The 17,495-nt window shown below is 38.0% G+C and overlaps 1 protein-coding gene across 1 annotated transcript; it reads left to right on the top strand.

Moving 5' to 3' along the window:
• Positions 1 to 2,202: 2,202 nt before the first annotated feature.
• Positions 2,203 to 16,957, top strand: pdzph1 (PDZ and pleckstrin homology domains 1). Its single transcript, XM_079804761.1, has 13 exons — positions 2,203 to 2,342; positions 2,983 to 3,075; positions 4,169 to 6,481; positions 7,111 to 7,278; positions 7,754 to 7,915; positions 8,004 to 8,105; positions 9,031 to 9,141; positions 9,663 to 9,841; positions 9,929 to 10,086; positions 10,332 to 10,374; positions 10,560 to 10,746; positions 11,211 to 11,346; positions 14,333 to 16,957. The coding sequence occupies exons 2-13, from the start codon at positions 3,018 to 3,020 to the stop codon at positions 14,430 to 14,432; spliced, it is 3,717 nt and encodes a 1,238-aa protein (XP_079660887.1). The 5' UTR covers positions 2,203 to 2,342; positions 2,983 to 3,017; the 3' UTR covers positions 14,433 to 16,957.
• Positions 16,958 to 17,495: the final 538 nt, after the last annotated feature.

Below are 17,495 nucleotides of genomic sequence, written 5' to 3'. Positions count from 1 at the left end.
TAATAATATAATCAATCATTGTTGACAACATTTATATTTGTTATATATGTTGTCAACAATGATTGATTATATTATTAGAAAGTTGCTGTGGTCTAAAGGGAACATTGCAGACACATTATATCGCCACACTGCATTTATATTTAATTTAATGTTCCCACATATGAACTGTCTTGTTACTTTTGTGACATTGTCTATATCAGAGATGCCCAAACTAGGGCCCGCGGGCCAAAGTTGGCCCGTGGTAACCTTTGATTTGGCCCACCGTACCGTCCAAGGGGAGAGAGAGAAAGAGTGAGAGAGAGAGAGAGAGAGAGAGAGAGAGAGTGATACCTTCGACACAGATTGTCATTTCTAATTTGACATAACAATTTTGTTTGTTATATTGTTGAACTACAACAGAGTAAACTGAAATTAAATGTTTTAATTAAATGTAAATTAAAAAAAAATATTGTAAATGTGCAATTCAAGGTGCAGGACGCCAATAAACGCCCAATCTTGAAAAACTTCTGAAAAATAAGGACCAGCTTCATATCTCTCATTAGGTCACTGACATTGCAACTTTAATGTAATACAGTTTGATTTAAGATGCAAAATTTACTTTTGGCCCACGGCTGTCAATCAAGTTTGATTTTTGGCCCTTCATAGGAAAAAGTTTGGGCACCCCTGGTCTATATACACAAAAAATCTGGGTTTGATTTGGTTGTTCCGAAGTGGTGTAAAAAAGAGTTTGTTTTAAGGGTGTTCAGGGTCAAATGTTTTTATTTTTCATTTGTCAAAAAAACACATACATGAAATACTAGGTACTATACAAAAATGAGAAAGGATGTGGAACAAACATGGTCACACACACACACACACACACACACACACACACACACACACACACACACACACACACACACACACACACACACACACACACACACACACACACACACACACACACACACACACACACACACACACGTTTGTTTTTGTGAAATGTGAGGACATTCCATAGGCGTAATGGTTTTTATACCGTACAAACCGTATTTTCTATCCCCTTACACTGCCCCTGTCCCTAAACCTAGCCCTCACAGGAGACTGTGCAGTTCACTTTCTGTGAAAAAAAACTTGTTCTGTGTGATTTATAAGCATTTTGAAAAGTGAGGACATGGGGAACGTCCTCATATTTCACCCTCTTTTTGTAATACCTGTGTCATACCCATGTCATTATACACATTTATGTCCTGATATTTCACAAAAACATGCCCACACACACACACACACACACACACACACACACACACACACACACACACACACACACACACACACACACACACACACACACACACACACACACACACACACACACACACACACACACACACACACACACACACACACACACACACACACACACACACACACACACACACACAGTGTACACAAGTGTGTATTTGCTCTTCACTTGCTCACACAAGTGTGTAAAAATTTTGCTCTTTACTCCTGTTCATATCTGCTTATTGCTAAAAATGTATTTCTTAGTTTTAGTTTTTTTTTTTTGTTTTTTGCATGTGGATTATTGAAATAAACAATATGTGATTACAATCAAGTCTTTTAGTGTCAGCTTACACACACAGAATTCTGCCTCTAACACCAAGATACATATCCAGAAACAGCTAATATTTAATTGATCATCATTTAAGTTTTTTTTTTCATAAAAAATATATTTTATAAGCAACCTAATAGTGTAATTGATCGATTTTATTGTATTGTATTGTTTTTTAAATACTGTACATGCCCAAAACACAGCGTGAAAGTATAGTTGAGAAGTAAATAAAAAATATTATATATCATTTTATTATTAAAAATGTATACTTTTATACAATTGTTCTGTAAAAGTTTGGAGTCAAAATGACTGGTATGTCTATGCTTTTGCCTATTTGATAAGTGAATTAGGCTACTTAAATTTTATTTACATTTTTCAATTAATTAAAAAGTATAAAATTATAAAACTAAAATTAAAAAAATATTTATTTATTTATGTTTAGTTATTTTTTAATAAATGAAATATCTAAATAAAAAAAACTATTGTTTCCTTGCAAAAAATAAAATAAAAAAGCTATTGGCTATCTGTCTTTCTAGAGGGTGTTTCATATACTGACACAGGGTTGGGTCTGAGGAGCTTCTTTGGATTAGTTCAATTAATCTCCTTCTGGGCTTTATGTCAAGAATAGAACAATAAGAAGTGGAGCAGTGCTCTGATATCAGCTAATGCTGCTGTTTGTGCAAATACCGCCTTTTCATCAATACTTCTCTAAAGACATCACTGTGGAAACATACCTGACTGCCCCAAGGTAAGAATATATATATATTTTGGATGTACTTCTTTGTACGTATAGTGTTTGTCATGGCAAGGTTAGGACTTTGCAGACTCTCGCAAAATTGGGTGAGGCAGACGCATAACACTTCATTGTATCTTCATCGTCATCGTATTTCCCGTCTTCCATTAAAAAACAAAACAAAATCAGAACATCAAAACAATAAAATTGTACCTGAATTATGAACTAACGCTGAATTTATGCTCCATTTAAATGTTTGTTGACTGACTTTAATGCATACAGCTTTAATTGTTATATTAATTGAGAAAGCACATGGAATATTTGGACTTGAATGAATTGAAATCAATTTATAACAGGATAATTTAAAATAAACTACTAAATGCAAAAATATATTCAAACAATCTGTTAACATTATTTAATGTTTAATTGTAAGACGTAATAACTTTTAAAGCATTTATTAATCTAATGTTGATTTCTACATATAAAAATACATTTTTACAATTTCAGGTTGTATAAATTAGCATTATTTTGGATTAATTCATTGGTTTAGTCATTCGTTTATGAATAAACAAGAATTCACAATGAACTCTAGTATATTTATAAATAAACAATAACATAGATGTTGAAATTGCACCGTGTTTTTTAAATGTTTTAGTTGAAAGGATTGCAGATGTCACGTCATCCAGCAGAATGAGTAGGAGGAAGAGGAGAAACAGTCGCAGGAGGAAGAGCTCCAGCAGCAGTAAACGTGAGTGTTGATCTAAATGTGGCTCCTGGGCCATGTGTGGAGAATAATCCTCTAAACACTGTCTGAGTCACACTTAACCCCTGCCTTCAGCACATCCTACAAACAGGTGCCGGATTAGGCCTGTTTATAAAGCACTCAGGATCACGCAAAAATGTGCTTTGTAATAGCGTGCATTGTGAAAAAAAGCTATTTACAAATAAATAATACTGATAATTTCTGCTGGGCGATATACTTTTGAAAGTACTTAGGAAAAAGTCTCTAAAATGCTGATGCAATATACAATTTTTTTTTATTTTTACAAAAAATTTTTGAATATGTATAGAAGTTCATAATATTTAAGGCTCATTTACACCAATGACAATAACTATAACGATAATGGTAAAGTTATCTAAAAATCGTTCTAAATATAAAGGAATAGCAAAGTGTCCGCTGGTGTGGGCACTAATATTGTTATGGTTATAGTTATCTTTATAGTTACCGTTCTTGGTATTAATGGGCCTTTAGAATGTAAGAGATATTGGCCCAAAAAGTATTATGACACTAAGCCGCACATTTAAAAAAAAAATCATTATACAAAGTAAATTGTACAAAATATCAAACCTAGAGGCAATTTGCAAATGAATGTTACTGAGCTTTTTGCAATGACATCCAGACACTGAGGTGTGGCTTAAGTGTCCAAATACATTTTGGGGCCAGTATGCATACATTTTTTTTTCAATAGGTTAAAGCCGGCATGAAATGAATGTTGTGATATATATCTGTGTGAAACGGCTTCTGGAACAAGAACAAATGTAGGGCGGGGCTTGATTTTGTCCATGGTGAATTGATTGGATGGTTGTGATTTGCTATTGCCCCGCCCTCATCATCTGAGAAGAGATGTGCACTGATAAATAATTTATGATAAATACTGCAATATTCCATAAAATAACAAGAATAGTCCATTTTGATTTCATAGTGACTTTAAGCAACTTTATGATTAATAAACTGAATGTGGCTTTTCCTTTAAAAATAATCAAGGGTTATGTTACAAATAATGTATCAAGAAAGGTATGTGTAATGTGATGCATATAAACCTCTTTTCTTTTCTGTACAGAATGCCTCTCTCCATATAACTTTCAAAGCCACACTATGGTGGACACTGAGGTTCATGGGGAGGAAACTGCAGAGAAAGGAGAAACTGACTCTTTCTGTAAAGAGCATAAGCTGTCAGAGTCTGAAGATGAGAAAGAGACAGAGACTCCAACAACGGAGAAAGAAAACAGACCAGGGAGCTGTGAAGATTTTTTCCAGGAAAAAAAGAATAAAGACAGACAAAAGTCAATCTCAGAACCAGTGGACAGAGATCCAGGATTAAAAATAACACATTCGGTGACCTTTGATAACTTTGGACTGTCTTCTCCCAGGGTTTTGTTTGAACGATGCCATGAGGCTTCTGTAAGAGGATCAGTTAGTAGTGTGGTAGCAGTCACAACCACTGAGGTCAAGGGCATGAGCGCAAATATGACGCTTGAGATCAATGAAGTAGTGACGTCAGATGATTCAAATATCAAGACAACAATTATTCTTCAAAAACACAAAGACAAAAGAGAAGAGATTCATGTAAGAAGCCAAACTGAGAAATGTCAAAATGAAAAAAATCCCAGAGTCTATTCATGGAACCAACACGGAGCAGATTACAAACTAAATGTCAGTGAGAATGTTAGCTATAAGATTAGCATTGCAGAGCTAAATGCTGAGTCAACACATGCTTCCAAGAGTCTGAGCTCATGGGACGACCCAGAAGAAGGGGTTTGCTGTAAAAGCTGTTGTAAAAATAACTTTGGTTGGGGAAACACAGGTGGCCAGACTGACACTGATTTCACACTGGTTGATGGATCTTCCTGTTGTTCATCGCCCTCTGATTTCTGGCAACTTCAGAAACAGCTGCCACTGCCTACCAGTCTCAGTAATGAGGCATTATGGGATATCCCTCCCCCTGATGAATTTGCTGATAAGAAGGCTAGCGCACTGGATTTTCTTGCAGAAAATGTTGCTTCATGTCAAATCAGTCCCAGAGAAATATTCATTGACCATGACAACACTCATTTCACACAGACAGCATCTGAGGTTACCTTGTGTAAAGAGTTTATATGCCAGAATACACTGGATGCGGACAACAGGTGCTGTGAACGGCTATCCGACTTGAGTCCTGAGGAAAATGTATTCATGAATCCCAGAGTTTCAATGAATAGATCTTCTTTCACTAAAAACTTCATTGACAATCATGAAAGGAAGACTCGTTTACGCAACAACAGCATTGCCATCCTAGAAACCAAAACGCATCCTCCAGGCTATATGGATATACCACCCAAAAGACGAAAGACTTACCCGGGAGTGGCATATAATATGAGTCAGGCCAGAGATAGCATTCCCTCATACAGAGAGTCATTTTCCTCTGGCACACTGTCTTCGTTTTTCATGCAGTCACTTCCCTCTCAAGCAGAGAGGAGGGGTAGATTCTCAGTTGAAGACGAAAGACTTCGTCCACTTGAAAGCCGCAAGTCTTCCAGTAGCAGCAGCTATAGACCAAGCTCAAGCTCTACAACTGGTCCTGACTCATTTAATCCCAGATGTAAGGCTTATAGCACAATCAAAAACCCATTTTATCCATGCAGGTCAGATGAGAGTCCAGAAGAAGTCTTCTTTAGAGGTGAACAGTATCATGGGCCACCACAGCTAGATGAGATGATGCAACCGGGTTCGGATGCTACAGCTGCTGGTTTGATGTTTGTTGAACAAGACGGCACTTCAGTAGGCCAATTTGAGCTGAATGAAGTCAATGAAAGTGGCTTTGACGAGGAGATGGTGGAGCTGGATGAGTCGATTTCTGCAGGTGACACCATGGACAGCCATCAAAGGGAACTTCTTATCCATGTCATCCCACCTTCACTGAGCAACTCTGAAGAAAAAATCAATGAAGGAACACCCAACAGTGTCAATCATAACATGTGTGACAGAGATGAGGCTGATGCCCCAAAGAAACGAAGAGGTTCAGTAATGACAATAATCACTGGGGACTGTGAGCAGAGATTTCTACATGGCAAATATGCCTTCTCGCTTAATGAGGACATTTCAGAGGAACATCCAATAGATGCTTTTTTGAGTCCTGTGAGTGAGTCTCCTATTGGGTCTCCAATAGAGGACCTGGGAAGCACCAGAGAAGCTGTGGACGAGCTCCAGAATTCCTCCCAAGCACAAAACACCACAACCTCTGCAAACTCTGAGCTGACCTTACAGATGGACATGTCCTGTCAGCAGACTGAAGAAGTGCAAACAAATGAATCCTTGGATAAAATAAGTGTGGATGTCTGTATGACACCCAAACTTTATAAGAATGATTTGTCTGAACGGCAAAGTGCCTCAAAAAGTGAGGACTGAAATATTTTATGTTTTCTTAGCAGTGGTTTTCTCCGGTGGGTCACAACCTAATAAGGCCTATCCTAATAGGGTTGCGGAAAGTAGTAGTAATAATAATACATTGGATAATCACATCACACAGAATTAAGAATGTGTGCTGCACCGACACATAAGTACAGTTAAGAGTGCATGGTTAAATTGTCTTATCAAATTGAAAGAGAAAATGCTTCCCATAATGTAACATCAAAAGCTATGTAGCCAAATAAAAGGGCAAAACTATGCAAGGTACACAAAATTTGACCCATACTACATAAAATTGCAATTTAATTGCAAAAAGGACAATTTGGTTTGTGATGACCCCAATTTGCTGAAACCAATTTTAGAAACATTTAAAAAACCAAAATGTTAAAGGTTCCTATTTAATCTGTCATTTGAATCATTTTGCATGTTATTAGGTATGCAGCTCTTAAAATCATGATTATGTGATTATCAAATTTGGCACTGTGTTGGGACATCACTTGATGAAAATCTGGGTTCTGAAGATGGCAACCGGATGAAAACCACAAAAACATTGTTTTGTTGGCTTTGGCTTTACACTGTTGCTGTAATCAAGCCTCTTGATTTGTTTATCATTTACAGATTCATTAGAGGTCAAAGAGCACCTCAGGCCTCCAACAGATTCCATTCATAAAGATTCAGAGGAACATTCAGACCACTGGGCAAAGAGACGTAAGCTCTTCAAGGAGAGCAAACAACGCAGTTCTGCAGGAGGAAGCTCTATAACTAGCAATATCACTGAGGAATCAGGTAATCACTTACTGTACATATATGCTCATTTAATTTGCCAGATGTGAATTGTCTGATTGATTTATAAGGAAGTTTATGTGCAAACTGCAATGCTCTGCAGGAAATGTAATTATATAAAATGCATGGCAGGAATGTCAAACTAATTTTTGGTCGCACGATTTACTGGACTAAATATTTTCTTTTGGGTGTTGATTCTTTTATTTGTTAAACGGAGTTCACATTGCACATGCTCTTCTGCTGCAAATAAAGTCCAAACTCGATGTTTTAACTCACTTTAGATTAAAATAAAAGGAAGCACATAGAATTGACTAATTAAATTATTCTACAAAATGGATTGAATTTAGCTCACAACCAGAGTGTTTGATATCCATGGTTTCTGGTATATATTTGGTAGTTTGGTGTGTGTATTGAGAAACGACATGACAATAACTATTAACTATCAAAATGATGATCAAAAATCTTTTCTGTCATTAAGACACAATGAACTCTGAGGACACTCGTTCAGTGGACATATCAATGCGAGATATTGAGGACAGAGGATTTTACACAGAAACGTTTCACTCTGTATCATGGATATACCACGGAGATGATGTTAACCAGAAAGACTGTCTCAGCAACGGTTCCCGACCAGCAGCAAGTGGGTTCTTAGCATTCTATGATGAATATAGCTGGGTATTTATGATTTATAGTAGCTACAGTGTTTAAAATTGCATTATATATTTCAGTTCGTGAGCGGACAGTAAAAATCGGTAAAGGCATGGGCGAGTATCCCTGGGGCTTCCGAATTCAGTTCTCCAAACCCATTGTGGTTACTGAGGTGGATACAAGTAAGTTTGCAAGATTATAGATCTGATTAGCACAACAACACATTTATGTGTAGCTATGTAACAACAAGAGTGAGAAACTCATTAGTTTTATCAAATGGATTTTTATAAAAATGAATAGTTTGAAGGCCACTTAAGTAACTGTGAAATAACGTATAATTCAAATGTATTGGTAGGCTAATTGTAGGTTTTCTAGATTTTAGGGATTACTTTGCTAAAAGAGCTGTTTTTGTTGTCCTAAAATCATGGCAAATTAGCCTTCCGGAATGACCCAAATGACTCTGTCATAACTATTTTTCACTTGGTGAATTGGAATACCATTTGTAAGTTTTTGTTCAATCTGCTCTTCCCCACTGAGGGTTATTTAGGGGGTTCAGCTTCATCTTTATACAAATTGTATGTTTCAGGTACAAAGGTAGATGTTACTGTAATATTCCAATATACACTCAAAAAACTGCTGTGTTAAGAACAACCCAAGTTGGGTTGAAAAGGGACAAACTCAGCAATTGGGTTGTTTTAATCGCAGAGTTATGTTAATGTTAATGTTTTTGTGCCAACGTTTAGCAAACGTCATTAAAGACCCGGCAACTTTGAACAAACATTCTGTTAATGTTACTGGATTAACTGGTTCATAACTTTGAAATAACCTTGCCAGAACGTTAGCATTCTCAGAACGTTCCATGTGAGCTGGGAATATTTTTGATGAAAACGTCCTTAGGTTGTAACAGCTCTATTCTCAAGCCCTCTGTAATCATATTACTCATACTTATGAACTAAAACCCATATCAACCTTGAGCAAATGGACAATGCAGGAATTCATACAGTTTGAATCTGAGTAGCATAGAGTGTGCTGTACACAAGCCATTTTCTTCAAAATGTTGAGACCTCATATGAAGTAAGATGAAGATGTTGGTGTGCTCTTCTTCAGATGGAGCAGCGGAGGAGGCAGGGCTGCAGGTTGGAGACTATGTGCTGGCAGTAAACGGCACTGATGTCACTAGTGTCCCACACTCAGAAGCAGCTGACCTCGCACGGCAAGGTAGGCTGGACACTCAGACAACATTATTAGAGATTATTATTCATTTTTTATGACAACTCTTTGAGTGTTTGACATGGTAATGTTATATTCATTAAGTTATAAATAAAATGCATATGTAACAGTTAGATTCTTACCCATTTAAGGCCTTTCCAGAAAAAACTAAATAATAAAGCATTATAAATAATATATTAGCTAAATGCATCAAAAATGAGGCAGGGTAATTCTAATGCATATTACACAGCAGTGGATATTCATAGACGAATATTAATTTTGTTTTCGTTTGCTTCATTCGTAATTTTTCTCTGTAACCATTAACAAAGTCAGCAAGTGTACTTTTTGTCTATTCAGATTTTAAAAGCTGTGTAGTGTATTCCAGCCTTTGATTGAAATCATGCTTACATCGCTCATGATTCATATGGAAATGCATTGCTCTTTTGGGACTTGACCTCAACATAAAGGCAGATGCTATTGTATAACTTCATTTTGTGTAAAAAACAATTGTATGTGTTTTCTGGTTAAAGGCCCAGACATTTTAACTCTGACCATTGGCTCGGATATTGGTCGAATCCCTAACACTCCACGGCCAACATGCAGGGGTTACTTGCATAAGCGAACTCAATCCAGTTTGCTGAAGGGCTGGAGAAAGCGTTGGTTTGTGCTCAGACATGACTGCTGCCTCTATTACTACAGAAACAAGCGTGTAAGTTCAGTTTTCTTTGAGTTTTTTACCTGGAAAACCTGAATGTGCAGTGACATTAAAAATAAAGCTGTTGCTTCTTTTTGGCAGGATGAAGGGAAGAGCAGAGCTCTGTCTGCGTTGAGTCTGGAAGGGGCGCTGGTGGAGGCCGACACCAGTTTAGGAAAGCCATTTGTGTTCAGATGCTGCCCTGTCTCTGGGAACCGAGTTTACTACTTGCATGCTACATCAAACCAAGAGATGAAAAGGTGAGGACATACAGTGCTTTCTGAAAATAAGAGATTAGGTGTGCAAAAAAATCCATCTTTCAAACAATGTCTCAAATAATAATAAGAATTTATATTTTAGAGTTGACAGATTTCACAAGAAATTACATGCATACATGTCACAAGCAAAATTGAACATGGATCATTCAAAACAGCAAACCTCGGGGAATCACTGGTTGTAAAAGCCAATATATATGTTCTTCAGTTTGCATTTGTATGTTTCTCAGGTGGCTGGAGGCTATGGGTCGAGCGGTTCATCCCATTACTCAGGTAACTTCCTACTCATTTGTGCACTTAGAATGTGGTATTCCATTCTTCATGACAGCTCTGTTAATGTGAATATACATGATCAATTAAAAAATCAGTGTCTTGCTAAACAGAATACCATTGGCTGATTGAGACTGATGTTATTATGGTAATGCTCATAATGCTAATGATGGTTATTGTTGAAGCAGAATCACGTGTGGGTGGACGTCACGCGACACAACTCAAATCTGCCCCCTCTGGCAGTCAAGAACCCAGATTGCCTTGGGTTGCTCCACCAGCTGGACAGGAACAAGGACTCATGGGTACAGCACTATTGTGTGCTGAAAGATGGATGCCTCTATTTCTATGTGAGCATTCGGTCAACCTGCGCCATCGGTACGTTTGGGAACTTCCACAGTGCAAATGTCTGAATGGTTTGAACTGCCATATTGCTGTACAACTGCTAATGAAACAAATTCGCATGTGAATTATCTCTTTATAAATCAGGACTCCAGATAAAATAAATTGACTTGGGAGCCAACGGATCCTGAAATGAAACATTTAGCAGTTTAAATTACTTTTTGTTTCCAAATTAGAGAATTGTTCAAGAAGCACTTTTATCCATGCTCACATTAAGTTTTGTGGATCAGTTTTGAAGATCTGTTGTAGAGGATGAAGTTTCACAAGGATATAAAAAATGCCCAAACAAACTTCTCCTTTACAGTCAACTTTTTTAATATTCATTGCTAGGTCTGTTATATATATATTATTTTGTGTAAATAGTATGCAAATGTTTTTCATTTTATTATCTCTATAGCTTGTTATTCTATGACTAATATCTCTCATTTGTCTTATTGCAGGAGGAATCTACCTGCATGGTTACACAGTGAGGGATCAGCCGCTGGGATCCAAAAGATCCACGATTGAGCTCAGACCTCCATCCGAAGAGTTTAAAGTGTTCTACCTCTCTGCAGAGAATGCAAATGAGAACAAACGGTAATGAACTAGATTTTAAATATTGTTAAGTAATGCCAATATTCTTGGACTAACTAAATAGTTAAAAAAAGATGAAACAGTCTTAAGTCTGAACATTATGAAGTGGCCATATTTTAAACGTTTGAATTTCTGAACTTTTTTTGATTTCTTGCACCAAAAACAATAAAAACTGTAGACAATAATATTTTAGTTTTTACAATTTAACCTTTCTAACAAAAAGGCAGTGAAACTAAATCCTTTTTAGGGTTGATGCGGGGTAAATGGAATTAGTGGGTAGGAAAGTTCCCCTCTATTTCTTTTACCTCCCTCTCCAACTATTGTTGGGTCTTGAAGTAGGGATATCACTCACTTTTGGATGGGTGCTCTACTATGGCTCTGGTTCAACAATGCTAATAAGTACAAAAAGTCCGCCTGCAGGGCATCCCTCCTTGTTATCTGTAATATACACTGGTCTAGTGCTAAAGAAAAAGGCAAAGTGCTTGCTATATCAGGACTTATATCCCTTTTCCACCAAGGCAGTGCTGGTGCTGGTTCGGAGCCAGAGCCTAGTTTCAAATCGGTTCTTTGTCTTTCCACACCCAAAGCACCAGCTCCGAACCAGAAAAAGTGGTTCTTAGCACCAAAACATTGCTGGTCTAGAAGTAAGAACCGCTTGCGTCAGGGGCTGGGGTTACCGTGACCAACAAGACAAACACAAACTTGTGACTGCCATTTTTGAAATAGCAGCTAATGGAGCTAATAGCGGCTCGATTGTAATTTCCGTCTATACAAATTACGGCGAGCTGCACGAATGCGTTGGATTCGCTGTGTTTTGATGCCGATGTAGGATCGCAAAGCCATGTGCATCAATAGTAACGCAACGTTCGCCATTGTTGATGGAAGGCTTGTCGAGATGCATCGGCGCTGTGCAGACCAGAACGATCGCCGTATGACAACGAGTACAACGAGAGCATACGACTCCTTATACTTTTGAATCGCTCATGCAGTGTTTTGATATCATACGCTGATCGGACTGTGCAGCACCGATGCATCTCGATCAAGCCGCGTGTGTTTCACTGTTTGTGTTTCCCACTGCCTCGCTAGCGTTGCTGAGAAAGATGAGACGTATACAGTGATGTAAGACCTGGCTCTGTGGTGGTTCTCCAGCCCGTGGAAAGGCAAACCGGTTCGTAGAAGGCTCGTCAGTCGAATCAACTACGAACTGGCACTAGCACTGGCTCTGAACTAGCACCCCGTTCATTCTAGTGGAAAAGGGGTATTTGATGCCTTCACTCAAGACAGGGCATTAGCTGTTCTTTCCCAGTTACATTGGGGTCTTTAAGTAAGGCTCCCCTGTGGGATGTATACCCTTGGCTGAGTAGCAATACCAAAGGTTGTAGCCCAGGCAGGAGAATAAGTGGTTACCCACTCTTGGTCTATACTAAGGTGCTAATTACTGAGGTTTGTTAGCACCTTGTATGCTCCCTTTGGTAGGCTGATCAAGTACCCCGTAGGGTAGAGCAAGGTAAACGGAACTATGACAGGCAATTCAGATGAGTCCTCTTTTCCATTTCCCCAACTGTTGTTGGGGCTTGTAGAAGGGATGTATGCTCCCATTTGGTGAGGTGCTTCTATAGATGTTGTAGAGTAATTTGTAGAGTCAAGTTATGTTTTGCCCACTATGTTTGCTCATATTCACAGCCTAATGAGGCAGGCGTTCCCTCAGTATGGCGTAGTGAGTATTGGTTCTCCATAGTGTCAATGCCAACAAAAAAATTTTGCTATATCGAACTAAAAGTGGTTCTTGGCTCGTAATCATAGGGGAACCACTTTAAGTGCTGTATAGCACCAATCTTGGTGCTTCTGTGATTCTTCAACGGTTCTTTAGCTAAGGTGCTATATTGCAACGCTGACTAAAGCGCTATATAGCACCGCTACCATAAACAGCACATGTTAAGATATGGTGCTATATAGCATCAAAAGTGGTTCCCCTATGATTATGACCAAGAACAACTTTTAGTGCCATATAGCACCATTTTTTAAGTTCCACTTCAAAAGGAAACAACTACTGTAACCTTGGTTCTCTGAGAAGAGGAAAGAGACGCAGTGTCTCGTTGCCATACCCCAGGCTTGCCTGCACGTCTCCTTCAGACAAAAGAGTTGATGACATGTAACTCAGGCACCCTTTTATACTCATGGGTGCTTCGCCTGTGACCTCATTGATTGCCGTCTGCCAATGATTATTGGCATTTGTTTACACGTGCCTCAGACACCAGTCATACTGATGGCGGTCCCCCATAGCATCAATACCAAGACAAAGCGTATTGTTCCCCTTCTTAGGGCACCAGGTCGTAACCTAGACATTCTCAGCCTTACTAACGAGCAGGTGCGTCAATAGATAAATCCTTGTCTGATGATGGAGATTACCATAGCGACCTGAATGAATCACTGTATTGATCTAAATGGTTTAACGGGATTGAAACAGAATAATTTGAAGTGGTTTCATACACAGGTAGTAACAGGATATTTTATCAGACAGAAAACAAAAAGAGCACTAGATGAGTTGGATATTTAGGCTACATATATGCTGTATTTTCCTACCGTCCACCAAACATGCAAATGTCACCAATCGTTTTTTTAGTGATTAAGCAGTTTTTAGTTGCCTGCAGATTGTGAATGATAATTTATAGTATCAAAATATGGGGACACTTTTTTCTGATGAAGATCTGTTCCCCAGAACTGATAAAAAGGCGTAGCTTAAGTGTAGCTTATTAATATGTAAATTACATTTCACACTGTCTTTACCAAGGTGAGCCAAGTTACTGAATACTAAATTGGTGTTGAAATATCAGCGTGGGTGGTGCTATATTAACCAATAATACAAATAATAATATGTGAAATTTGCATGTCTGTAAGGCCCTTTCATCATCAACAGGGATGAAATGGCAGGAACTGAAGAAAACATACTGATTAATTAACATGATCCTTTTCTCTACTGTGTCCCTAGATGGATCAGTGCAATAAAATCTTCTATAGGAAAATGGCTGCCATTGCATCAGGCAATTCAAGACTACATGAGTCGTCCACCCGAGGAAACAAGAATGTGAACAAGACAGGTCTTGACACAAGAGGCGTTTTGTTTCGCAACAAGTTTAGCTGTGCAGGGGAGGAAATGTGATGGTGAAGAGCCTACATCTTGTATAGGCTCACAGACGTACTGTGACGACAGAGCAACAGCGAGCGCATGAAGTTGTCATGGCAACCAGATACATTGCCTGCTGTGATGGTATCTAGAAGCATAGAAATAGAAGGAGAAGCCTAATTCATACTAAAATGTACATACAGTATTAGGACATCATCATCAGATCTCAGCCATTTAACAGATTGCATATCAAAAACCTGAGCTTATGTTATATAGAAGTTCAAGACTGAATTATTTGTTCCCATCAAACTGTTTTCTCTTTCACTCTTTATACACATTGTAATTTATCATAATCTTGTTTTAGTTCCACTTAACCATTAAGTTATATGTTTATGTGCATTCAGGCCTGCATTCCTATAAACCTTTTTGTGTTGCATACTTTCAATTCTTATGATGTTGTCCATTTCCAGGATTTGATAACTATGTGAAGACACTGCCACTGCTTTTGTACATAACACACATTTTCTTGGTTTTTGCTGTCTAGGTCAGTTCCATAAATCATTTAGTTATTTTTATATAGCCCGCAGTAAAATATCTTGCTGCTTGTCTTAGCTAATTTATGGCAATATTATGAATTTGCCTATTCTTTATATGATTAAGGATACATTTCTGGTGTTTTGTATTAATATTTTTTTTAGTACTGGGTGTTTACAGTTCCAGTTTACAGTTGGAAAATACTTCTTACAAAACTAAGGTAGTATTTACACCTGGCCACTAGTTGTATTGCTGACCATCTCAAATGCAGGGCATTTACACACTTAAGGATTGGATAACTATGTGATCAGTGAAACATTTAAGTGACCAAGTGTAAATATTCCCTAATGATTAGAATTTGATGTAGTCTGTTCATTTAAGTGCTTGTATTGCATGTTAATATCCTATGCTACTAAGAAAGCTTGCCAAAATACAGACTTGCATTATGTTCTACCTCACATAAATTGTTCTTGTACTATAAGTGTCATGATTACACAGTTCTCTGGAATATTCTGACTGGTCAATGGTGTCATTGAGGAGTGAAATATTTTGTATGAATTTATACACTCACCTAAAGGATTATTAGGAACACCATACTAATACTGTGTTTGACCCCCTTTCGCCTTCAGAACTCCCTTAATTATACGTGGCATTGATTCAACAAGGTGCTGAAAGCATTCTTTAGAAATGTTGGCCCATAGCATCTTGCAGTTGATGGAGATTTGTGGGATGCACATCCAGGGCACGAAGCTCCCGTTCCACCACATCCCAAAGATGCTCTATTGGGTTGAGATCTGGTGACTTTGGGGGCCATTTAAGTACAGTGAACTCATTGTCATGTTCAAGAAACCAATTTGAAATGATTCGAGCTTTGTGGCATGGTGCATTATCCTGCTGGAAGTAGCCATCAGAGGATGGGTACATGGTGGTCATAAAGGGATGGACATGGTCAGAAACAATGCTCAGGTAGGCCGTGGCATTTAAACGATGCCCAATTGGCACTAAGGGGCCTAAAGTGTGCCAAGAAAACATCCCCCACACCATTAAACCACCACCACCAGCCTGCACAGTGGTAACAAGGCATGATGGATCCATGTTCTCATTCTGTTTATGCCAAATGTGTCTGGCACCAACAACCATGCCATGCTCAAAATTAGCTTAAATCACCTTTCTTTCCCATTCTGACATTCAGTTTGGAGTTCAGGAGATTGTCTTGACCAGGACCACACCCCTAAATGCATTGAAGCAACTGCCATGTGATTGGATGATTAGATAATTGCATTAATGAGAAATTGAACAGGTGTTCCTAATAATCCTTTAGGTGAGTGTATATACAGTATATAGATATAGATATAGAGATAGAGATAGATAGATGATAGATGATAGATGATAGATAGATAGATAGATAGATAGATAGATAGATAGATAGATAGATAGATAGATAGATAGATAGATAGATAGATAGATAGATAGATAGATAGATAGATAGATAGATAGATAGATAGATAGATAGATAGATAGATAGATAGATAGATAGATAGATAGATAGAGATAGATCAGCCACAACATTAAAACCACCTGAGTAATAAATATTGTGTAACAGCTCTGATGCATCGAGGCATGGACTCTGAACGTGACCTGTGGTTTCTGGCACCAAAACATTAGCAGCAGATTCATTAGTAATTCATGGAAGCTGTGAGATCGGATCGGATTTATTGATTCAGAACATCCCATAGATCCTCTAAAAATTGCTAAATTAGAATTAAATTAGAATGGATAAGTGTCTGTGAGCCATTACAAATACCTACATTTGTTTTGTTCAGTTTTACATGCGCAACAGAACATTAAACAACAGAACATGGGGATTCATACATCATCACATCACGCACATGCAGAATAAAAAAACATCTATATAAAAGGAATAAATACACGTAAAAATATATTTCATTACAGATTAACAAAACGAAAGAAAAACTGTGCGAATAGTAGTAGTCTGTACGCTGAGGTTTGATACATTTTTGCTCCACAAACTTCACAGAAAGGAAACCGAGACGGCAGAAAGCAGGTGTCTATCAGCGGATATATATTAGGGATCCGCTGATAGACGCCTGCGCTCAAATACTCCTGTGTATTTTTGTAAGAACTCTGTGAAAACATGTTTTTGAAGCGTTGATCGTTGTAGCCCTTAACAGACATTTATGTTGAGCATGTGAACACAACAGGCAATCAGAGTATCCGTTCAACGGCGCTCAAAATGCTAGAAGGAAATGCTGGTAGGGTCACATTTTTTAAATTTCAGTAGCGACTTAGTTGGTACTGAAGTTATTCATGCTTTTATTACCTCACGCTTAGACTACTGTAACTCATTGTACCTGGGTCTTCCTCAGTCGTCGCTGACACGCCTCCAGATTTGTTTTTAACGCTCTTAATGATCAAGCTCCTTGTTATTTTAAAGATCTTCTTACTCTTCAGTAATCTTACAGACCTTTAAGAT

Source organism: Gobio gobio (assembly GCF_949357685.1).
Source record: "Gobio gobio genome assembly, chromosome: 22".
NCBI lineage: Eukaryota > Metazoa > Chordata > Actinopteri > Cypriniformes > Gobionidae > Gobio > Gobio gobio.
This window is presented reverse-complemented; position numbering and strand designations above follow the sequence as displayed.

What these genes read in the sequence shown, in the direction of transcription:
- pdzph1 (XM_079804761.1), top strand. Translation starts at nt 3,018, where the DNA reads ATGAGTAGGAGGAAGAGGAGAAACAGTCGCAGGAGGAAGAGCTCCAGC. An exon ending in GGTTACTGAGGTGGATACAA is followed by an intron (nt 8,106 to 9,030) that starts GTAAGTTTGCAA and finishes GCTCTTCTTCAG; the next exon opens with ATGGAGCAGCGGAGGAGGCA. An exon ending in TCAAACCAAGAGATGAAAAG is followed by an intron (nt 10,087 to 10,331) that starts GTGAGGACATAC and finishes TATGTTTCTCAG; the next exon opens with GTGGCTGGAGGCTATGGGTC.